Consider the following 25,118-nt stretch of genomic DNA (forward strand, 5'->3'; position numbering starts at 1 on the left):
TGACCATTGAGTGTCCAGTGATGGTCAAGCGCTTTTGTCCACCTGGTGTCCATCAGTGGTGGTCAGGAGCTTTTCTCCTCCTGGTGTCCAGTGGTCATCGAGAGCTCTTCTCTGGACGTCCAGTGATGGTCAAGCACTTTTGTCCACCTGAAATCCATCAGTGGTGGCCAAAAGCTTTTGACCATTGAGTGTCCAGTGATGGTCAAGCGCTTTTGTCCTCCTGGTGTCCAGTGGCCATTGAGATCTTTCCTCCTCTGAGTGTCCAGTGGTGACCATCCAGAGCTCTTCTCTATTGTTGCGTCCAGTGATGGTCAAGCACTTTTGTCCACCTTGTGTCCACCAGTGGTGGTCAGGAGCTTTTCTCCTCCTGGTGTCCAGTGGTCATCGAGAGCTCTTCTCTGGGTGTCCAGTGGTGGTCAAGCACTTTTGTCCACCTGATGTCCATCAGTGGTGGTCAGGAGCTTTTGTCCTCCTGGTGTCCAGTGGTCATCGAGACCTTTTGTCCTTTGGGTGCCACCAATGTCCGAGACCTTTTGTCCACCTGGTGTCCGCCAGTGATGGTCAAGCACTTTTGTCCACCTGATGTCCATCAGTGGTGGTCAAGAGCTTTTCTCCACCTGCTGTCCAGTGGTCATCAAGAGCTCTTCTCTGGACGTCCAGTGATGGTCAAGCACTTTTGTCCACCTGGCGTCCATCAGTGGTGGCCAAAAGCTTTTGACCATTGAGTGTCCAGTGATGGTCAAGCGCTTTTGTCCACCTGGTGTCCAGTGGCCATCGAGATCTTTCCTCCTCCGAATGTCCAGTGGTGACCATCCAGAGCTCTTCTCTATTGTGTGTCCAGTGATGGTCAAGTGCTTTTGTCCACCTGGTGTCCATCAGTGGTGGTCAAGAGCTTTTCTCCACCTGCTGTCCAGTGGTCATCGAGAGCTCTTCTCTGGGTGTCCAGTGATGGTCAAGCGCTTTTGTCCACCTGATGTCCATCAGTGGTGGTCAAGAGCTTTTCTCCTGGTGTCCAGTGGTCATCGAGAGCTCTTCTCTGGACGTCCAGTGATGGTCAAGCACTTTTGTCCACCTGAAATCCATCAGTGGTGGCCAAAAGCTTCTGACCATTGAGTGTCCAGTGATGGTCAAGCGCTTTTGTCCTCCTGGTGTCCAGTGGCCATCGAGATCTTTCCTCCTCCGAATGTCCAGTGGTGACCATCCAGAGCTCTTCTCTATTGTGTGTCCAGTGATGGTCAAGCACTTTTGTCCACCTGATGTCCACCAGTGGTGGCCAAGAGCTTTTCTCCACCTGGTGTCCAGTGGTCATCAAGAGCTCTTCTCTGGATGTCCAGTGATGGTCAAGCACTTTTGTCCACCTGATGTCCATCAGTGGTGGTCAGGAGCTTTTGTCCTCCTGGTGTCCAGTGGTCATCGAGACCTTTTGTCCTTTGGGGGCCACCAATGTCCGAGACCTTTTGTCCACCTGGCGTCCATCAGTGGTGGTCAAGAGCTTTTCTCCACCTGCTGTCCAGTGGTCATCAAGAGCTCTTCTCTGGACGTCCAGTGATGGTCAAGTGCTTTTGTCCACCTGGCGTCCATCAGTGGTGGCCAAAAGCTTTTGACCATTGAGTGTCCAGTGATGGTCAAGCGCTTTTGTCCTCCTGGTGTCCAGTGGCCATCGAGATCTTTCCTCCTCCGAATGTCCAGTGGTGACCATCCAGAGCTCTTCTCTATTGTGCGTCCAGTGATGGTCAAGCACTTTTGTCCACCTGATGTCCATCAGTGGTGGCCAAAAGCTTTTGTCCACTGAGTGTCCAGTGATGGTCAAGAGCTTTTCTCCACCTGGTGTCCAGTGGTGGTTAGGAGCTCCAGGTGTCCAGTGGTGGCTGTCCAGAGCTCTTCTCTATTGTGTGTCCAGTGATGGTCAAGCACTTTTGTCCACCTTGTGTCCATCAGTGGTGGTCAAGAGCTTCTCTCCTCTGAGAGTCCAGTGATGGTCAAGCATTTTTGTCCACCTGATGTCCATCAGTGGTGGTCAAGAGCTTTTCTCCTCCTGGTGTCCAGTGGTCATCGAGAGCTCTTCTCTGGGCATCCAGTGATGGTCAAGCACTTTTGTCCACCTGGCGTCCATCAGTGGTGGCCAAAAGCTTTTGACCATTGAGTGTCCAGTGATGGTCAAGCGCTTTTGTCCACCTGGTGTCCATCAGTGGTGGTCAGGAGCTTTTGTCCTCCTGGTGTCCAGTGGTCATCGAGAGCTCTTCTCTGGGTGTCCAGTGATGGTCAGGAGCTTTTGCCCATGGAGTGTCCAGTGGTGGACGAGCGTGAAGGCCCAGGATGAACTGACCTTTTCCAGGTGTTCCCGGGTGTTTTTCCAGGTGTTCTCCAGGTGGTTTTGCAGTTTTCCAGGCGTTCCCAGCTCCCTCTGGAGGTGTTTCCCAGGGGTTCCCGGGTGTTTCTGGACTTTTCCAGGTGTTTACCCGTGTGTTTCTAGACTTTTCCAGGTGTTCCCTGGTGTTTTCCAGGTGTTCCCTCAGTTGTTTTCCGGACTTTTCCATGTGTTTCTGGACTTTTCCTGGTGTTTTCCATGTGTTTCTGGACTTTCCCAGGTATTTCCAGATGTTTTCCAGGTGTTCCCAGGTGTTCCCCAGCTGTTTCTGGAGGTTCCCAGGTGTTCTCCAGGCGTTCTCCAGGGATTTCTGCAGTTTTCCAGGTGGTTTCCAGGTGTGTTTCCAGGTGTTTCTGCAGTTTCCGAGGTGGCTTCCAAGTGTTTCCAGGTGGTTTCCAGGTGTTTCTGGAATTTTCCTGGTGTTTTTCCAGGTGTTTCTGGACTTTTCTAGGTGTTTCCAGGTGTTCCCAGCTGTTTATGGCGGTTCCCAGGTGTTCCCAGGTGTTCCCAGTTGTTTCCTCAGGTGTGTTCCCAGGTGTTTCCGGAGTTTTCCATGTGTTTCCAGGTGTGTTTCCATGTGTTCCCAGGTGTTTTCCAGATGTTTGGGGAGTTCCCCAGGTGTTTCTCCAGGTGTTTCCCCAGATGTTTCTCAGGTGTTTTTCCAGGTGTTCCCCAGGTGTTCCTGGAGTTTTTCCAGGTGTTTCCAGGTGTGCTTCCTGGTGTTTTCCAGGTGTGTTTCCAGAGTTTTCCAGGCGTTCCCAGGTATTTTCCAAGTGTTTTCCCGGGTGTTCCCCAGGTGTTTTCCCGCCCCTAAACCCCTCCCTCGGCAGCTCCCGCCACGCCGCCGTAAAGCGCGGCTCCGCCGCGTCGCAATTCCCACCCCCGCCATGCCACGCCGCCGTAAAGCAGCAGCAGCCGCGACTAAACATGGCGCCGCGCGTTGCGCCTCGCTATATCCCGTCATCCCCCGCGCGCCGCCAGGCGGGGCGGCCGCTCTGCGCCTCGGTGTATCCCGGCGTGCCCCGCGGCGCCGCCGCCATTCCCGGCAGCCCCCGCGCCGCCCACAGCAGCCGCCGCCGCCGCCTCAGCTCCGGTGGGTGCCGGGATCTGGGGAGGGAGGCGGGGGGGACCGGGGGGGATCCCACCGGGATCGGGATCACCGGGAAAGCCCCGGGATGACCGGGAAGACCCCGGGATCCGCCGGGATCCGCCGGGATCCGCCCTGAGCCGCGGTGCCGCCCGCAGGTCCCGGATCCCCCCGCGCCCGGCAGAGGAAATGGTGAGGGAACGGCTCCCCCCCGCCCCGGCGCGGGAATGGAACCGGCCGGGCACAGAGCGCCCCCCAGCGGCCCAGCTCCCGCTGTAGCCCAGTTCAAACCAGTCCGGCCCAGTTCGTCCCAGTTCCCGCCCAGTTCATCCCAGTAACAGCTCAGTAACCGCCCAGTTCCCGCCCAGTCCATCCCAGTTCCCTCCCAGTCCCTCCCAGTCCCTCCCAGTTCCCTCCCAGTCCCTCCCAGTTCCCTCCCAGTCCCTCCCAGTTCATCCCAGTCCCTCCCAGTCCATCCCAGTTCCCTCCCAGTACCCTCCCAGTCCCTCCCAGTTCATCCCAGTTCCATCCCAGTTCCATCCCAGTCCCTCCCAGTTCCTCCCAGTCCCTCCCAGTCCATGCCAGTTCCATCCCAGTCCCTCCCAGTCCCTCCCAGTCCCTCCCAGTCCATCCCAGTTCCATCCCAGTCCCTCCCAGTTCCCTCCCAGTTCCCTCCCAGTCCCTCCCAGTCCCTCCCAGTCCCTCCCAGTTCCTCCCAGTCCATCCCAGTCCCTCCCAGTTCATCCCAGTTCCCTGTCCCAGCACGGCCGGCTCAAGCTCCGCCCCCCGGACGCGGCCCGGCGCCGGCAGCGAGAGGAGAAACTGCGGCAGTACCGGGAGGCCATGGACGCCTTACTGGGGGTACTGGTTTGTACTGGTTTGGACTGGGAGGGGCTGGGATGGACTGGGAGGGGCTGGGAGGGGCTGGGATCAAACTGGGATGGAACTGGGTGAACTGGGATGGAACTGGGAGGGACTGGGATGGACTGTGAGGGGCTGGGATGGACTGGGATGGACTGGGATGGACTGGGATGGACTGGGAGGGAACTGGGATGGAACTGGGATGGACTGGGAGGAACTGGGAGGGAACTGGGAGGGACTGGGATGGACTGGGAGGGAACTGGGATGGACTGGGAGGGAACTGGGATGGAACTGGGTGAACTGGGATGAACTGGGATGGACTGGGAGGAATTAGGAGGGAACTGGGATGGACTGGGATGGACTGGGATGGACTGGGAGGGAACTGGGATGGACTGGGAGGGACTGGGAGGAACTGGGATGGAACTGGGATGGAACTGGGATGGACTGGGATGGACTGGGAGGAACTGGGATGGAACTGGGATGGACTGGGAGGGACTGGGATGGACTGGGAGGGACTGGGATGAACTGGGATGGACTGGGAGGGACTGGGAGGGAACTGGGAGGGACTGGGAGGGACTGGGAGGGACTGGGATGGACTGGGATGGAACTGGGAGGGAACTGGGATGGACTGGGAGGGACTGGGATGGAACTGGGAGGGACTGGGAGGGAACTGGTTTATACTGGGCGGGGACTGGTTTGAACAGAGGGCTACTGGTTTGTACTGGTTTATACTGGGCCATACTGGGAGGTTACTGGGATGAACTGGGATGAACTGGGAAGCCCCCGGGGGGGGTACTGGGTTATATTGGGAGGGAACTGGTTTATACTGGCAGGGAACTGGTTTATACTGGGAGGTCACTGGTTTATACTGGGAGGGGATTGGTTTGAGCAGAGGGTTACTGGTTTGTACTGGTTTATACTGGGAGGGTGGTTGGGCCATACTGGGAGGTTACTGGGATGAACTGGGAAGCCCCCGGGGGGGGATACTGGGTTATACTGGGAGGGAACTGGGATTTACCGGGTTTATACTGGTTTAAATTGGTTCTTACTGGTTTATACTGGTTCGAACTGGGATTGACCTGCCCAGCAGGGGGCGCCACCCACCCAGCTACTATCCGTGGCTGCAACTGGTTTAAACTGGTTTGTACTGGTTTGTACTGGTTTACACTGGTTCTTACTGGTTTGAACTGGTTTTTACCGGTTTAAATTGGTTTATACTGGTTTATACTGGTTCGAACTGGGATTGACCTGCCCAGCAGGGGGCGCCACCCACCCAGGTGTTACCCCTAATCAGAACTGGTTTGTACTGGTTTGTACTGGTTTATACTGGTTTGAACTGGTTTATACTGGTTTACACTGGTTCTTACTGCTTTGAACTGGTTTTTACTGGTTTATACTGGTTCAAACTGGGATTCACCTGCCCAGCAGGGGGCGCCACCCGCCCAGGTGTTATCCTTGAATTGGGAATTACCGGGATTTGCTGATTTATACTGGTTTATACTGGTCCATACTGGTCCATACTGGTCCATACTGGTCCATACTGGTTTATACTGGTTTATACTGGTCCGCGCAGGGGGCGCCCCCCGCCCAGGTGCTCTCCCTCACGGGCTCCGTCCTGGCGGCCAATCCCGACGTGGGCACCTGCTGGAACCTGCGGAGACGCGCACTGGGAGCACTGGGAGGCGACTGGTTCGTACTGGTTTATACTGGTTTATACTGGTTTGGACTGGTTTATACTGGTTTGGACTGGTTCGGACTGGGAGGGGTCGGGAGGGCACTGGGAGGGGTCAGGAAGGGGTAAAGAAAGGGTTAAAAGGGAGTTTGGGGTTACTGGTTTGTACTGGTTTGTACTGGTTTATACTGGGAGGGCACTGGTTTGGACTGGTTTATACTGGTTTGAACTGGTTCTTACTGGTTTATACTGGGAGGGCACTGGGAAGGGTTAAAGGGGGACTGGGAGAGCCCTTACTGGTCTGTACTGGTTTTTACTGGTGGATGCTGGGCTATGCTGGTCGGTTTATACTGGTTCATACTGGTTCGTACTGGTTTATACTGGTTTATACTGGTTTGGACTGGTTTATACTGGTTTTATCACTTATACTGGTTTATACTGGTCGATACTGGTTTGTACTGGTCTACAGCGGCCCGTAACAGACTCTACCAGTTTCCCTTGTACTGGTTTCTACTGGTTTCTACTGGTTTTTACTGGTTTTTACTGGTTTCTACTGTTTTTTACTGGTTTCTACTGGTTTTTTACTGGTTTTTTACTGGTTTCTACTGGTTTCTACTGGTTTTTACTGGTTTTTTACTGGTTTTTACTGGTTTCTACTGGTTTCTACTGGTTTCTACTGGTTTTTACTGGTTTTTACTGGTTTCTACTGTTTTTTACTGGTTTCTACTGGTTTTTACTGGTTTTTTACTGGTTTCTACTGGTTTCTACTGGTTTTTACTGGTTTTTTACTGGTTTTTACTGGTTTCTACTGGTTTTTACTGTTTTTTTACTGGTTTTTACTGGTTTCTACCACTTATACTGGTTTATACTGGTCCATACTGGTTTATACTGGTCCATACTGGGTTTTATTGGTCTGTAATGGTCCATAATAGTCTCTACCAGTTTCCCTTATACTGGTTTTTACTGGTTTTTACTGTTTTTTACTGGTTTGTACCAATTTTTACCACTTATACTGGTTTATACTGGTTTATACTGGTTTATACTGGTGTGTACCGGTTTTTACTGGTTTATACTGGTGTATGATGTTCTCAAATAGTCTCTACCCGTTTGGATGACACCACATTTACTGGTTTTTACCATTTTTTACTGGTTTTTACTGGTTTTTACTGGTTTGTACCGATTTTTACCACTCATACTGGTTCATACTGGTCCATACTGGTCCATACTGGTCCATACTGGTCCATACTGGTTCCAGGGTGCCCTCGGAGCTCTCCTTCGTGGCGCAGTGCCTGGGGGTGAACCCCAAATCCTACGGGGCGTGGCACCACCGGGGCTGGGTGCTGGGCCACGCCCCGGCGCCCCCCGCTGGCCGGGAGGACCTGGCGCTGTGCGAGCGCCTCCTGGCGGCCGACTCGCGCAACTGTGAGTTATACTGGTTTATACTGGTTTATACTGGGGTGGGGTCCAGGGGGTGCTGGTGGGGGGGTCACTGGGTTGGACTGGGATGGGGTGCTGCGGGTTTACTGGGTTGTACTGGGTTATACTGGGAGAGGGAATGGCATAGGAGTGAGCGCCCCCTGCTGGCCAGGAGGACCTGGCGACCAACTGTGAGTTATACTGGGTTATACTGGTTTATACTGGGATGGGGTCCAGGGGGTTACTGGGGGTTACTGGTTTGTACTGGGATGTGGTCATGGGGGACACTGGGTTATACTGGGGGAGGGAGTGGGGTATGAGTGAGCGCCCCCTGCTGGCCGGGAGGACCTGTCAGCCAGCTGAGTTATACTGGTTTATACTGGTTTATACTGGGATGGGGTTACTGGGGGTCACTGGGTTGTACTGGTTTGTACTGGGATGTGGTCGTGGGGGACACTGGGTTATACTGGGAGAGGGAGTGGCGTATGAGTGAGCGCCCCCTGCTGGCCGGGAGGACCTGGCAACCGACTGTGAGTTATACTGGTTTATACTGGTTTATACTGGTTTATACTGGATGGGGTCCCAGGGGTTACTGGGGGTTACTGGTTTATACTGGTTTGTACTGGGATGTGGTCATGGGGGACACTGGGTTATACTGGGAGAGGGAACAGCAAATGAGAGAGCGCCCCCTGCTGGCCGGGAGGACCTGGCGGCCGTCCGTGAGTTATACTGGTTTATACTGGGATGGCTTCCAGGGGGTGCTGGGGGGGTCACTGGGTTATACTGGGTTATACTGGGAGAGGGAACGGCATAGGAGTGAGCGCCCCCTGCTGGCTGGGAGGACCTGGCGGCCAACTGTGAGTTATACTGGTTTATACTGGTTTATACTGGGATGGGGTTACTGGGGGTCACTGGGTTATACTGGTTTGTACTGGGATGTGGTCATGGGGGACACTGGGTTATACTGGGAGAGGGAGTGGGGTATGAGTGAGCGCCCCCTGCTGGCCAGGAGGACCTGGCGGCCGACTGTGAGTTATACTGGTTTATACTGGTTTATACTGGGATGGGGTCCAGGGGGTGCTGGGGGGGTCACTGGGTTGGACTGGTTTGTACTGGGATGTGGTCATGGGGGACACTGGGTTATACTGGGAGAGAGAGTGGGGTATGAGTGAACGCCCCCTGCTGGCCGGGAGGACCTGGCAACCGACTGTGAGTTATACTGGTTTATACTGGTTTATACTGGGTTGGACTGGGGTGGGGTCCAGGGGGTGCTGGGGGGGTCACTGGGTTGGACTGGGATGGGGTGCTGGGGGTTTACTGGGTTGTACTGGGTTATACTGGGAGAGGGAACGGCATAGGAGTGAGCGCCCCCTGCTGGCTGGGAGGACCTGGCGGCCGACTGTGAGTTATACTGGGTTATACTGGTTTATACTGGGATGGGGTTACTGGGGGTCACTGGGTTATACTGGTTTGTATTGGGATGTGATTATGGGGGTCACTGGGTTATACTGGGGGAGGGAACAGCAAATGAGAGAGCGCCCCCTGCTGGCCAGGAGGACCTGGCGGCCGACTGTGAGTTATACTGGTTTATACTGGTTTATACTGGGATGGCTTCCAGGGGGTGCTGGGGGGGTCACTGGGTTGGACTGGGATGGGGAACTGCGGGTTTACTGGGTTATACTGGGTTATACTGGGTTATACTGGGAGAGGGAGTGGCGTATGAGTGAGCGCCCCCTGCTGGCCAGGAGGACCTGGCGGCCAACTGTGAGTTATACTGGGTTATACTGGTTTATACTGGGATGGGGTGCCGGGTGTTTTGGGAGTTACTGGGTCCAACTGGTTTGTACTGGCTCACACTGGGTTATACTGGGATGGGGCTTGGGACTTACTGGGAGTGACTCCAGGTTGTGCCAGCCTTACTGGTTTATACTGGGAGCTCTCACCACGGCCCTCAGGGGCTCGGGGGCGGCTCCCAGCGCTTACTGGTTTATACTGGTGCCCTCCCAGTAAAAACCTGGTAAACCTGGAAACCCCAAAACCATACTGGGAGTGGCTTTGGGCGCATTAACCCTTACTGGTTTATACTGGGAGCCGCCGCCACGGCCCTCAGGGGCTCCGGGGCGGCTCCCAGCGCTTACTGGTTTATACTGGTGCCCTCCCAGTATAAACCTGGTAAACCCGAGAACCTCAAAACCACATTGGGAACCCCCTAGACCATACTGGGAGCGGCTTTGGGCGCATCAACCCTTACTGGTTTATACTGGGAGCCGCCGCCACGGCCCTCAGGGGCTCTGGGGCTGTTCCCAGCGCTTACTGGTTTATACTGGTGCCCTCCCAGTATAAACCTGGTAAACCTGGGACCCCCTAGACCATACTGGGAGCGGCTCTGAGCGCATGAACCCTTACTGGTTTATACTGGGAGCTCTCACCACAGCCCTCAGGGGCTCAGGGGTGGCTCCCAGCGCTTACTGGTTTATACTGGTGCCCTCCCAGTATAAACCTGGTAAACCTGAGAACCCCAAACCCACATTGGGAACCCCCTAGACCATACTGGGAGTGGCTCTGAGCGCATCAACCCTTACTGGTTTATACTGGGAGCTCTCACCACGGCCCTCAGGGGCTCTGGGGCTGTTCCCAGCGCTTACTGGTTTATACTGGTGCCCTCCCAGTATAAACCTGGTAAACCCGAGAACCTCAAAACCACATTGGGAACCCCCTAGACCATACTGGGAGCAGCTCTGGGCGCATCAACCCTTACTGGCTTATACTGGGAGCCGCCGCCACGGCCCTCAGGGGCTCTGGGGCGGCTCCCAGCGCTTACTGGTTTATACTGGTGCCCTCCCAGTATAAACCTGGTAAACCTGGGAACCCCAAACCCACATTGGGAACCCCCTAGACCATACTGGGAGCGGCTCTGAGCGCATCAACCCTTACTGGTTTATACTGGGAGCCGCCGCCACGGCCCTCAGTGGCTCCGGGGCGGCTCCCAGTGCTTACTGGTTTATACTGGTGCCCTCCCAGTATAAACCTGGTAAACCTGGGACCCCCTAGACCATACTGGGAGCAGCTTTGGGCGCATCAACCCTTACTGGTTTATACTGGGAGCTCTCACCACGGCCCTCAGGGGCTCCGGGGTGGCTCCCAGCGCTTACTGGTTTATACTGGTGCCCTCCCAGTATAAACCTGGTAAACCCGAGAACCCCAAACCCACATTGGGAACCCCCTAGACCATACCGGGAGCGGCTCTGAGCACATCAACCCTTACTGGTTTATACTGGGAGCTCTCACCACGGCCCTCAGGGGCTTGGGGGTGGCTCCCAGCGCTTACTGGTTTATACTGGTGCTCTCCCAGTATAAACCTGGTAAACCTGGGACCCCCTAGACCATACTGGGAGCAGCTTTGGGCACATCAACCCTTACTGGTTTATACTGGGAGCTCCCACCACGGCCCTCAGGGGCTCCGGGGCGGCTCCCAGTGCTTACTGGTTTATACTGGTGCCCTCCCAGTATAAACCTGGTAAACCCAAGAACCTCAAAACCACATTGGGAACCCCCTAGACCATACTGGGAGCGGCTCTGAGCACATCAACCCTTACTGGTTTATACTGGGAGCTCTCACCACGGCCCTCAGGGGCTCTGGGGCGGCTCCCAGCGCTTACTGGTTTATACTGGTGTCCTCCCAGTATAAACCTGGTAAACCCAAGAACCTCAAAACCACATTGGGAACCCCCTAGACCATACTGGGAGCGGCTCTGGGCGCATCAACCCTTACTGGTTTATACTGGGAGCCGCCGCCACGGCCCTCAGGGGCTCTGGGGCGGCTCCCAGCGCTTACTGGTTTATACTGGTGCCCTCCCAGTATAAACCTGGGAAACCTGAGAACCCCAAACCCACATTGGGAACCCCCTAGACCATACTGGGAGCGGCTCTGGGCGCATCAACCCTTACTGGTTTATACTGGGAGCTCTCACCACAGCCCTCAGGGGCTCTGGGGCGGCTCCCAGCGCTTACTGGTTTATACTGGTGCCCTCCCAGTCCACGCCTGGGAGCACCGGCGGGCGCTGGCGGCCGGGCAGGACCCCGAGGCTGAGCTGGCCTTCGCCGGGGCGCTGCTGAGCCGAGACTTCTCCAACTTCTCGGCCTGGCACCACCGGCTGCGGCTGCTGGCGCCCGCCAGGAACCGCGGCGAGGGCGCGGCCGGGGCGCTGCCCCCCGAGAGGCTGAAGGAAGGTGAGAGGGTTTTGGTTTTTGGGTTTTTTTTTTTTTCTCCCCTACCCAGGAAAAAATTTCCGGGGATTCGATCCCAAAAAAATTCCCGGGAAGTGGGAGGTGTTGGGTTGAACGGGTGGAGATGGGTGTCCTAAAAAAAATCCTGTTGACTTTGATGGGTAGACCTGGTGTCCATAAATCCTCCATTGACTTTAATGGGTAGACTTGCTGTTCGTGAATCAACTGACTTTAATGGGGGTAGACCTGCTGTCCATAAGTCCCCATTGACTTCTATGGGGGTAGACCTGCTGTCCCTAAATCCCCATTGACTTCATGGGTAGACCTAAATCCCCATTGACTTTCATGGGTAGACCTGCTGCCCAAAAATCCCCATTGACTTCAATGGGGGTAGACCTGCTGTCCATAAAATCCCCATTGACTTCTATGTGGGTAGACCTGCTGTCCCTAAATCCCCATTGACTTTCATGGGTAGACCTGCTGTCCATAAAATCCCCATTGACTTCAATGGGGGTAGACCTGCTGTCCATAAAATCCCCATTTACTTCTATGGGGGTAGACCTGCTGTCCCTAAATCCCCATTGACTTCCATGGGTAGACCTGCTGTCCATAAATCCCCATTGACTTTAATGGGGGTAGACCTGCTGTCCCTAAATCCCCATTGACTTCAATGGGGGTAGACCTGCTGTCCCTTGATCCCCATTGACTTCCATAGGGGTAGACCTACTGTCCATAAAATCGCTATTTTTCATGGGGGTAGACCTGCTGTCCCTAAAATCCCCATTGGTTTCCATGGCTAGACCCAAGCTCCCATACCCCTGGGTACCCCCATTCAGATCTCGGGGTGCCCCCAGCTGCCCCCCTGAGATTTTGGGGTGCCCCTTTTACCTCCTCTAGAGCTGGAGCTGGTGCAGAACGCCATCTTCACCGACCCCACGGACCAAAGTGCCTGGGTCTACCTTCGCTGCATCCTCTCCCGGGGTAACTCGGGACTCCCCCCCAGCCCTGGGGCCCTCCCCTGGAGTTCTGGGGTGTCCCCTGAACGTTGGGGTGTCCCCCGACAGCCCCCCCGCCGCCGAGGGTCATCTGTGTCCACGTCGACCGGGAGGATGCAACCGTGGCCGTCATCTTCTCCCGGCCCGTCAGGGTGAGTGGGGACATCTGGGAACCCCAAAAATCACCTGGGAACCCCCCAAAAATCACCTGGATACAGCTGGGTAACCCTCGGATACCTGGATCACCCAAAACCCCCGGGGTTCCCCCCAAAAATCCACGTGGATCCCCAAGCTGGTGGTTGTGAATCCCGAGTTTTGACTGGGTAGACCTGGTGTCCCTCAATCCCCATTGACCTCAATGGGGGTAGACCTGCTGTCCCTAAATCCTCATTGACCTTAATGGGGGTAGACCTGCTGTCCGTAAATCCCCATTGGCTTCCATGGGGGTAGACCTGCTGTCCCTAAATCCTCATTGACCTTAATGGGGGTAGACCTGCTGTCCGTAAATCCCCATTGGCTTCTATGGGGGTAGACTTGCTGTCCCTAAATCCTCATTGACTTCTATGAGGGTAGACTTGCTGTCCCTAAATCCCCACTGACTTACATGGGGGTAGACCCCCTGCCTGTAAATCCCTGTTTATCCCCAGTAACCTTTCCCAGTGCTCCCAGTAACCCCAGTGCCCTCCCTTAGCCACTCCCATTGCTCCCAGGAATAGCTCCCAGTTTGACTAGTTTGCCCTCCCAGTGCTCCCAGTATTCCTCTTTCCTCCCTCCTGGTGTTTCCAATTCCTCCCCAGTATTTGCAGTTCCTCCGCCAGAGTTTCCCCTTAGCCCTTCCCAGTGCTCCCAGTTTAACCAGTAACCATTCCCAATCAAGCCCTATTAATGGGTAGACCTCATGTCCCCGAAATCCTCGTTGATTTTGAATTGGGTAGAGCTGGTATCTGTAAATCTGAATTTAGTTTCATTTTTATTTTCCTTTTTAATTAGGTAGATCGTGTAACTCTAGATCCCCAACTTCAACGGGGGTAGACTTGCTGTCCAAAAATCCCCATTGACTTCAATGAGGGTAGACCTGCTGGCCTTAAATCCTTATTGACCGGGGGTAGACCTGCTGTCCCTAAATCCCCATTGACTTCAATGGGGGTAGACTTGGTGGTCATAAATCCATTGACCTAAATAGGGGTAGACCTGCTGTCCCTAAATCCCCATTGTCATGGGGGTAGACCTGCTGTCCCTAAATCCCCATTTACCTTAATGGGGGAAGACCTGCTGTCCCTAAATCTCCATTGACTTCCATGAGGGTAGACCTGCTGTCCCTAAATCCTCAGTGACTTCCATGGGGGTAGACCTGCTGTCTGTAAATCCCTGTTTATCCCCAGTAACCTTTCCCAGTGCTCCCAGTTTTCCTCTTTCCTCCCTCCCGGTGTTTGCAATTCCTCTCCAGTATTTGCAGTTCCTCTGCCAGTTTCCCCTTAGCCCTTCCCAGTGCTCCCAGTTTAACCAGTAACCATTCCCAATCAAGCCCTATTAATGGGTAGACCTCATGTCCCCAAAATCCTCATTGATTTTGAATTGGGTAGAGCTGGGATCTGTAAATCTGAATTTAGTTTCATTTTTATTTTCCTTTTTAATTAGGTAGATCGTGTAACTCTAGATCCCCAACTTTAATGGGGGTAGACCTGCTGTCCCTAAATCACCATTGACTTTCATGGGGGTAGACCTGCTGTCCTTAAATCCTCATTGACCTTAATGGGGGTAGACCTGCTGTCCCTAAATCCCCATTGACCTCAATGGGGGTAGACCTGCTGTCCATAAATCCATTGACCTAAATAGGGGTAGACCTGCTGTCCCTAAATATTCATTGACTTTAAGGGGTAGACCTCCTGTCCCTAAATACTCATTGATTTTAATGAGGGTAGACCTGCTGTCCATAAATCCCCATTGACTTCAATGGGGGTAGACCTGCTGTCCATAAATCCCCATTGACTTTAATGGGGGTAGACCTGCTGTCCCTAAATCCCCATTGACCCTAATGGGGATAGACCTGTTGTCCCTAATTGACCTCAATGGGGGTAGACCTGCTGTCCATAAATCCCCATTGACTTCAATGGGGGTAGACCTGCTGTCCCTAAATCCCCATTGACTTCAATGGGGGTAGACCTGCTGACCTTTCTCCCCCATTCATTTCAATGGGTAGACCTGCTGTCCCCAACTTTTTGGGCTTAAACCCACCGATTTCAGGACTGCAAATTCCCAATTTTTGCTGCGAAAACGCCCCAGATTTCATTCCTTTTCCCCTTCACAGGTGAACCCGGAGCACCCAGAGCTGAGGGCGACGCTGGACGGCTCCACCCTGCCCGGGCCCTGGCGCTCGGGAGAGGGGCGGCCACGCCCCAGCCACACCTGGGTATCCTCACCTTTAACGGGAGGGCGTGGCCGGGGAGGGCGTGGCCGGGGTGGGTGGGCGTGGCCACCACACGCCTGGCACACCTTGACAGGTGACATCAGCTCTGCCACCTCCCTGCCCCGCCCAGTGACTGCCCCGCCCTCCTGGAGGTCACCTGGGAGCCGGACTCCACCCCCCGCCAGGTGACGCTGCAGCCAGGTGAGGCCACGCCCCCTCTGGCCCTTCCTGCGTTTGGCCACGCCCCTTTCCCCTCACCTGGCCACGCCCCTTCTCTCTGCCAGGTGAGGCCGAGGCTTGGTGGCAGGAGCCAATCGTGGAGCGGGAGCTGTTCTGGTGAGGCCACACCCCTTTTTAACAGACCACACCTCTAATTAAGCTGTGCCACGCCCCTTTTAACAAGCCGTGCCCCCAATTAAGCCACACCCACATCATGCTGCCATTCATCTCTCTGTGGGATAAGCCACGCCCCTTTAAACAAGCCACACCCCCTTGCTTAAGCCACACCCACATCACGCTGTCATTCATCTCTCTGTGGGTTAAGCCACGCCTGTTTTCACAGGCCACGCCCCTGAATAAGCCACACCCACATTGAGCTGTCACTGTGCCATCTAAGCCACGCCCCTTTAACAAGCCACACCCCTGATTAAGCCACACCCACATCAAGCTGTCACTCATCTCTATGTGGGCTAAGCCACGCCCCTTTTAACAAGCCACACCCACAGCAAGCTGTCATTCATCCTAGTGTGGGCTAAGCCACGCCCCTTTAACAAGCCACACCCACATCAAGCTGTCACTCATCTCTCTGTGGGCTAAGCCACGCCCCTTTTAACAAGCCACACCCACATCAAGCTGTCACTCATCTCTATGTGGGCTAAGCCACGCCCCTTTTAACAAGCCACGCCCACAGCAAGCTGTCATTCATCCTAGTGTGGGCTAAGCCACGCCCCTTTAACAAGCCACACCCACATCAAGCTGTCACTCATCTCTATGTGGGCTAAGCCACACCCCTTTTAACAAGCCACGCCCACAGCAAGCTGTCATTCATCCTATGTCAGCTGAGCCACGCCCCTTTTCACAGGCCACGCCCCTGATTAAGCCACACCCACATCAAGCTGTAATTCATCTCTATGTGTGCTAAGCCACGCCCCTTTAACAAGCCACGCCCCCAATTAAGCCACACCCACCTCCAGCTGTCACTCATCTCTCTGTTGGCTAAACCACGCCCCTAATTAAGCCACGCCCATCTGAACCCACCCCTTTAGCCTATCACACTCGAGCCCCGCCCCTTTATGTTAAGCCACGCCCCTTTTTAAGCCACACCCAGCCCAAACTGCCATAATCCCTTGGGGGGGTTAAGCCACGCCCCTTTTACACCCAAACCCCGCCTTCTAATCCAGCCACGCCCACCTCCTGCTATCATTCATCCCTCTGGTTTCAAGCCACGCCCCCTGTGCTTTATGCGCTGAGGCCACGCCCCTTTGTGCCCGAGCCACGCCCCTTTCTGCCCAAGCCACGCCCCCTTCTGAGCCTTGGCCCCGCCCCCAGGCCGGAGCTGGGCGTGGCCGAGGCCCAGGTGCTGCAGGACCAGGTGCGGATGTGCCGGGAGCTGCTGGAGCTGGAGCCCCAGAGCCGCGGTGAGAGCCCCATACTGGTTTATACTGGTTTATATTGGTCCATACTGGTCCATACTGGTCTGTACCGGTCCATACTGGTCCATACTGGTTTGTACTGGTCCATACCGGTCCGTACTGGTTTATACTGGTCCATACCGGTCCGTACTGGTCCATACTGGTCCATACTGGTCCATACCGGTCCGTACCGGTCCGTACTGGTCCGTACTGGTCCGTACTGGTCCATACCGGTCTGTACTGGTCCATACTGGTCCATACTGGTCCGTACTGGTCCGTACTGGTCCGTACTGGTCCATACCGGTCTGTACTGGTCCATACTGGTCCATACTGGTCCGTACTGGTCTATACTGGTCCGTACTGGTCCGTACTGGTCCGTACCGGTCCATACCGGTCCATACTGGTCCCTACTGGTCTGTACCGGTCCATACTGGTCCATACCGGTCCATACTGGTCCATACTGGTTTATACTGGTCCGTACTGGTCCATACTGGTCCGTACCGGTCCGTACCGGTCCGTACTGGTCCATACCGGTCCATACCGGTCCATACTGGTCCCTACTGGTCCCTACTGGTCCATACTGGTCCGTACTGGTCCGTACTGGTCCATACTGGTCCATACCGGTCCATACTGGTCCATACCGGTCCGTACTGGTCCGTACTGGTTTATACTGGTCCGTACTGGTTTCAGGCTGCCTGCTGACCCTGGCCCTGCTCTTGGCCGCTCTGGAGCCGCGCGGCTGCGCCCAGGAGATCCGGCAGCACCTGGGGGGCCTGCAGGTGACTGGGGGGTACTGGGATATACTGGTTTATACTGGGATGGACTGGGATGGACTGGGATGGACTGGGATATACTGGGTTATACTGGGATGGACTGGGATGGACTGGGATGGACTGGGATGGACTGGGGTATACTGGGATGGACTGGGATAGACTGGGATAGACTGGTTTATACTGGGTTATTCTGGGATATACTGGGATATACTGGTTTATACTGGGATATACTGGGATATACTGGGTTATACTGGGTTACACTGGGTTAGACTGGGCTATACTGGGTTATACTGGGTTAGACTGGGCTATACTGGGATATACTGGGATAGACTGGGTTATACTGGGTTATACTGGGCTATACTGGGTTATACTGGTTTATACTGGGTTATACTGGGATATACTGGGTTATACTGGGATATACTGGGATATACTGGGCTATACTGGGTTATACTGGGTTATACTGGGTTAGACTGGGCTATACTGGGTTATACTGGGTTATACTGGGCTGTACTGGGTTATACTGGGCTAGACTGGTTTATACTGGGCTAGACTGGGTTATACTGGGTTGGACTGGGTTATACTGGTTTGGACTGGTTTATACTGGTTTATACTGGGAGGATTTGGTGGTTACTGGTTTATACTGGTTTATACTGGGAGGGAATTTCGTGTTACTGGTTTATACTGGTTTATACTGGGAGGGAATTTGGGGGTTACTGGTTTATACTGGGAGGGTTTGGGGAGTTACTGGTTTATACTGGTTTATACTGGGAGGGAATTTGGGGGTTATTGGTTTACACTGGTTTATACTGGGAGGGAATTTGGGGGTTACTGGTTTATACTGGGAGGGTTTGGTGGTTACTGGTTTACACTGGTTTATACTGGGAGGGAATTTGGGGGTTACTGGTTTATACTGGGAGGGTTTGGTGGTTACTGGTTTACACTGGTTTATACTGGGAGGGAATTTGGGGGTTACTGGTTTATACTGGTTTATACTGGGAGGGAATTTTGGGATACTGGTTTATACTGGTTTATATTGGGGACATTTGGGGGGGGTTACTGGTTCATACTGGTTTATACTGGGAGGGATTTTGGGGATTATACTGGTCCATACTGGTCCATACTGGTTTATTGCACCGTATATTGGTCTGTACTGGTCCATACTGGTTTATACTGGTTTATAGCACTGTATATTGGTCCTTACTGGTCTATACTGGTCTATACTGGTTTATTACACTGTATACTGGTCCATACTGGTCCATACTGGTCCATACTGGTTTATTGCATTGTAAATTGGTCTGTACTGAACCATACTGGTTTATACTGGTCCATACTGGTTCATACTGGTCCATACTGGTTTATAGCAGTGTATCCCAGTCCATACTGGTCCATACTGGTCCATACTGGTCCATACTGGTTTATTGCACTCTGTACTGGTCCATACTGGTCCATACTGGTTTATAGCAGTGTATCCCAGTCCATACTGGTCCATACTGGTCCATACTGGTTTATAGCAGTGTATCCCAGTCCATACTGGTCCATACTGGTTTATAGCAGTGTATCCCAGTCCATACTGGTCCATACTGGTCCGTACTGGTCCATACCGGTTTACTGCACTGTATATCGGTCCATACCAGTCCATACTGGTTCATACTGGTCTGTACTGGTCTGTACTGGTCCATACTGGTCCGTACCGGTTTACTGCACTGTATATCGGTCCATACCGGTCCATACTGGTTCATACTGGTCTGTACTGGTGCAGGACGCCGACCCGCTGCGCTGGGGGTTCGTGGCCGACGTCCGCTCGCGCTTCGAGGCGGCGCTGGGCGTGCTGGGAGCGGGCGAGGGGCTGAGCCTCAGCGCCAAGGTTTGTACTGGTTTGTACTGGTTTGTACTGGTTTGTACTGGTTTGTACTGGTTTGTGCTGGTTTGTGCTGGTTTGTGCTGGGAGGGGGTTTGGGGGTGACTGGTTTGGACTGGGAGGGGTTTGGGAGCGACTTTTGGGGGGTTCTGGGGTTACTGGTTTGGACTGGTTTGTACTGGGAGGGAGTTCTGGGGTTACTGGTTTGTACTGGTTTGTACTGGTTTGTACTGGTTTGTACTGGTTTGTGCTGGGAGGGGGTTTGGGGGTGACTGGGTTGGACTGGTTTGGACTGGGAGGGGTTTGGGAGCAACTTTGGGGGGGTTCTGGGGTTACTGGTTTGGACTGGTTTATACTGGGAGGGAGTTGGGGGGTTACTGGTTTGTACTGGTTTGTACTGGTTTGTACTGGTTTGTGCTGGGAGGGGGTTTGGGGGTGACTGGGTTGGACTGGGAGGGGTTTGGGAGCGACTTTGGGGGGGTTCTGGGGTTACTGGTTTGGACTGGTTTGTACTGGGAGGGAGTTGGGGGGTTACTGGTTTGTACTGGTTTGTACTGGTTTGTGCTGGTTTGTGCTGGGAGGGGGTTTGGGGGTGACTGGGTTGGACTGGTTTGTACTGGGAGGGGTTTGGGGGTTACTGGTTTGGACTGGTTTGTACTGGGAGGGAGTTCTGGTTTGTACTGGTTTGTACTGGTTTGTACTGGTTTGTGCTGGTTTGTACTGGTTTGTGCTGGGAGGGGTTTGGGGGTGACTGGGTTGGACTGGTTTGTACTGGGTTATACTGGTTTATACTGGGTTATACTGGTTTGTACTGGGCTATACTGGGCCATACTGGAATATACTGGGCTATACTGGGTTATACTGGGTTATACTGGTTTGGACTGGTTTATACTGGTTTATACTGGTTTGAACTGGGAGGGGTTCAGAGCGGAGCCAGGGAGAGTTTGGGGAATTACTGGTTTGTACTGGTTTATACTGGGAGGGTTTGGGGGGTTACTGGTTTATACTGGGAGGGTTTGGGTGGTTACTGGCTTATACTGGGAGAGAATTTGGGGGTTACTGGTTTATACTGGTCTATACTGGTTTATACTGGGAGGGAATTTGGGGGTTACTGGTTTGGACTGGTTTATACTGGGAGGGAATTTGGGGGTTACTGGTTTATACTGGTTTATACTGGGAGGGAATTTCGGGGTTACTGGTTTGTACTGGTTTGTACTGGGAGGGGTTTGGGGGTTACTGGTTTGTACTGGTTTGTACTGGGAGGGAATTTGGGGGTTACTGGTTTGTACTGGTTTGTACTGGTTTGTACTGGGAGGGGTTTGGGGGTTACTGGTTTGTACTGGTTTGTACTGGGAGGGAGTCTTGGGGTTACTGGTTTGTACTGGTTTGTACTGGGAGGGGTTTGGGGGTTACTGGTTTGTACTGGTTTGTACTGGGAGGGGTTTGGGGGTTACTGGTTTGTACTGGTTTATACTGGGAGGGGTTTGGGGGTTACTGGTTTGTACTGGTTTATACTGGGAGGGAATTTGGGGGTTACTGGTTTGTACTGGGAGGGAATTTGGGGGGTTACTGGTTTGTACTGGTTTGTACTGGTTTGTACTGGGAGGGGTTTGGGGGTTACTGGTTTGTACTGGGAGGGAATTTGGGGGTTACTGGTTTGTACTGGTTTGGACTGGTTTGTACTGGGAGGGGTTTGGGGGTTACTGGCTTATACTGGGAGAGAATTTGGGGGTTACTGGTTTGTACTGGGAGGGAATTTGGGGGTTACTGGTTTGTACTGGTTTGTACTGGGAGGGAGTTTGGTGGTTACTGGTTTATACTGGTTTATACTGGGAGGGAATTTGGGGGTTACTGGTTTATACTGGTCTATACTGGTTTATACTGGGAAGGTTTGGGGGGTTACTGGTTTGTACTGGTCTATACTGGGAGGGAGTTTGGGGAATTACTGGTTTGTACTGGTTTGTACTGGGAGGGAATTTGGGGGTTACTGGTTTGGACTGGTTTGTACTGGGAGGGGTTTGGGGGTTACTGGTTTGTACTGGGAGGGAGTTTGGGGGGCATTGGGAGGGGCTCGGGTGGTTACTGGTTTATACTGGTTTATACTGGGAGAGAGTTTGGGGGTTACTGGTTTGTACTGGTTTGTACTGGGAAGGCCCTGAGGGGCACTGGGACAAGTTTGGGGAGTTACTGGTTTGTACTGGTTTATACTGGGAGAGGGATTGGAGGGGTTTGGGGGCTTTGGGAGGGAGTTTTGGGGTTACTGGTTTATACTGGTTTGTACTGGTTTATACTGGTCTGGGGCTTAAAAAGCTTTTGAGTGCGGTTTTTTTGTTCTTACAGGTTTATACTGGTTTATACTGGTTTATACTGGTTTATACTGGTTTATACTGGTCTGGGGCTTAAAAAGCTTTTGAGTGCGTTTTTTTTGTTCCTACAGGTTTATACTGGTTTATACTGGTTTATACTGGTTTATACACATTTATAGCAGTTTATAGTGGTTTATACTGGTCCATACTGGTCCATACTGGTTTATACTGGTTTATACTGGTTTATAATGCTGTATATTGGTTTATACTGGTTTATAGCAGTTTATACTGGTCCATACTGGTCCATACTGGTTTATACTGGTTTGTACTGGTTTAGGGCCTGACCTCGGTGCCCCTGCTGGAGCGCCTGGCCGCGCTGACCCGGCTGGAGCTGGGCTTATACTGGTTTATACTGGTTTATACTGGTTTATATGGGTTCATAGCAGTTTATACTGGTTTATACTGGTTTGTACTGGTTTATACTGGTTTATACTGGTCCATACTGGTTTAGGGCCTGACCTCGGTGCCCCTGCTGGAGCGCCTGGCCGCGCTGACCCGGCTGGAGCTGGGCTTATACTGGTTTATACTGGTTTATATGGGTTCATAGCAGTTTATACTGGTTTATACTGGTCCATACTGGTCCATACTGGTGCATACTGGTTTATACTGGTCCATACTGGTTTAGGGCCTGACCTCGGTGCCCCTGCTGGAGCACCTGGCCGCGCTGACCCGGCTGGAGCTGGGTTTATACTGGTTTATACTGGTTTATACTGGTTTATATGGGTTTATAGCAGTTTATACTGGTTTATACTGGTCCATACTGGTTTATACTGGTTTATACTGGTTTAGGGCCTGACCTCGGTGCCCCTGCTGGAGCGCCTGGCCGCGCTGACCCGGCTGGAGCTGGGCTTATACTGGTTTATACTGGTTTATACTGGTTTATATGGGTTCATAGCAGTTTATACTGGTTTATACTGGTCCATACTGGTTCGTACTGGTCCATACTGGTTTATACTGGTCCATACTGGTTTAGGGCCTGACCTCGGTGCCCCTGCTGGAGCGCCTGGCTGCGCTGACCCGGCTGGAGCTGGGCTTATACTGGTTTATACTGGTTTATACTGGTTTATAGCAGTTTATACTGGTTTATACTGGTTTATACTGGTCCGTACTGGTTTATACTGGTTTAGGGCCTGACCTCGGTGCCCCTGCTGGAGCGCCTGGCCGCGCTGACCTGGCTGGAGCGGGGCTTTATACTGGTTTATACTGGTTTATACTGGTTTATACTGGTCCATAGCAGTTTATACTGGTCCATACTGGTCCATACTGGTTTGTACTGGTCTATACTGGTTTAGGGCCTGACCTCGGTGCCCCTGCTGGAGCGCCTGGCCGCGCTGACCCGGCTGGAGCTGGGTTTATACTGGTTTATACTGGTTTATATGGGTTTGTAGCACTGTATACTGGTCCATACTGGTTTATACTGGTTTATACTGGTCCGTACTGGTTCGTACTGGTTTATACTGGTTTATACTGGTTTAGGGCCTGACCTCGGTGCCCCTGCTGGAGCGCCTGGCCGCGCTGACCCGGCTGGAGCTGAGCTTATACTGGTTTATACTGGTTTATACTGGTTTATACTGGTTTATATGGGTTCACAGCAGTTTATACTGGTTTATACTGGTCCATACTGGTTTATACTGGTCCATACTGGTTTAGGGCCTGACCTCGGTGCCCCTGCTGGAGCGCCTGGCCGCGCTGACCCGGCTGGAGCTGGGCTTATACTGGTTTATACTGGTTTATACTGGTTTATACTGGTTTATACTGGTTCATAGCAGTTTATACTGGTTTATACTGGTCCATACTGGTGCATACTGGTTTATACTGGTCCATACTGGTTTAGGGCCTGACCTCGGTGCCCCTGCTGGAGCGCCTGGCCGCGCTGACCCGGCTGGAGCTGAGCGGGAACGAGCTGCGGGCGCTGCCGGCGGCGCTGGGAGCGCTGCGGAGGCTGCGGGTGAGCCACCAGTACAAACCAGTACAGACCAGTACAAACCGGTCACAGCCCCCAGTGACCCCCCAGGTGCCCCCTCCCAGTGCTCCCAGTAACGCTGGAAGCTGCTCCCAGTTCATCCCGCTATGTCCCAGTATGACCCGGTCCACTCCCAGTTTGTCCCAGTTCGTCCCAGTTCCATCCCAGTTCCCTCCCAGTTCCCTCCCAGGCCATCCCAGTCCATCCCAGTTCATCCCAGTTCCATCCCAGTTCCATCCCAGTTCCATCCCAGTCCATCCCAGTCCATCCCAGTTCCCTCCCAGTTCCTCCCAGTCCCTCCCAGTCCATCCCAGTCCATCCCAGTTCCATCGAGGTCCATCCCAGTTCCATCCCAGTCCATCCCAGTTCCCTCCCAGTTCCATCCCAGTCCATCCCAGTCCATCCCAGTTCCCTCCCAGTTTCTCCCAGTCCCTCCCAGTAACCTCCCAGTCCATCCCAGTCCTGCCCAGTCCCCTCCCAGTTATTCCCAGTGCCCACCAGTAACTGCCCAGTCCATCCCAGTTCCCTCCCAGTAAGGCCCCAGTATAAACCAGTAAGGCACAACCCCCTCCCAGTCCCTCCCAGTCCCCTCCCAGCCCCTCCCAGTACAAACCAGTGCTCCCAGTAACCCCAGTCCCGCAGGAACTGGATCTCTCCCGTAACCGAATTTCCGAACTGGGCGCGGCCCCGCCCCTCCCCCGCCTGGAGCTGCTGCGGCTGGACCGGAACCGTACGGACTGGTTTATACTGGTTTATACTGGGAGGGGCTGGGATGGACTGGGATGGACTGGGATGGACTGGGAGGGACTGGGAGGGACTGGGAGGGACTGGGATGGAACTGGGAGGGACTGGGAGGGACTGGGATGGGACTGGGATGGAACTGGGATGGAACTGGGAGGGACTGGGATGGACTGGGATGGACTGGGATGGAACTGGGATGGACTGGGAGGGAACTGGGATGGACTGGGAGGGGACTGGGAGGGACTGGGAGGGAACTGGGAGGGACTGGGAGGGACTGGGAGGGAACTGGGATGGACTGGGAGGGACTGGGATGAAACTGGGAGGGACTGGGATGAACTGGGATGGACTGGGAGGGCACTGGGCATCCCTGTGGGTCCATACTGGTCCGTACTGGTCCATACTGGTCCGTACTGGTCCATACCGGTCGGTCGTTCCCCTCAGCCATTGGCCACGCCCCCGCTCTCTCCCCATTGGCTGCCTGGCCCCGCCTCGCCCGGCTGGGATTGGCTGAGACCCCGCTGGGCTCCGCCCCCCACGGCCCCGCCCTGCTGGCCGAGCTGCTTCCGGGTGTTGACGTCACCTTCAGCTGATTGGCTGCCGCCGTTCCTGGACACGCCCACTTTTCTGGGGCGGCACTTCCGGGTGGGGAGCGTGTTTCATGAGTTGGCCACGCCCCTTCCTGTGCCGGCGCGGTCACTTCCGGGTTTGGATCTGCTCATTTCCGGTGTTCAATAAAGTGATGTCTCCCAGTCC

The 25,118-nt window shown here is 53.9% G+C and overlaps 1 protein-coding gene across 1 annotated transcript; it reads left to right on the forward strand.

Annotated features, from left to right (window-relative positions):
* Positions 1–3,417: 3,417 nt before the first annotated feature.
* RABGGTA (Rab geranylgeranyltransferase subunit alpha) lies at positions 3,418–25,118 on the forward strand. Its single transcript, XM_040053855.2, has 17 exons — positions 3,418–3,461; positions 3,614–3,647; positions 4,218–4,316; positions 5,890–6,005; positions 7,244–7,410; positions 11,440–11,634; positions 12,529–12,612; positions 12,696–12,778; positions 14,935–15,036; positions 15,138–15,234; positions 15,318–15,369; positions 16,582–16,670; positions 17,355–17,443; positions 19,197–19,301; positions 23,496–23,609; positions 24,267–24,354; positions 24,807–25,118. Exons 2-17 carry the CDS (start codon positions 3,645–3,647, stop codon positions 24,953–24,955), a joined length of 1,632 nt encoding a protein of 543 aa, XP_039909789.1. The 5' UTR covers positions 3,418–3,461; positions 3,614–3,644; the 3' UTR covers positions 24,956–25,118.

Source organism: Hirundo rustica, unplaced genomic scaffold (genome assembly GCF_015227805.2).
Source record: "Hirundo rustica isolate bHirRus1 unplaced genomic scaffold, bHirRus1.pri.v3 scaffold_207_arrow_ctg1, whole genome shotgun sequence".
Lineage (NCBI taxonomy): Eukaryota > Metazoa > Chordata > Aves > Passeriformes > Hirundinidae > Hirundo > Hirundo rustica.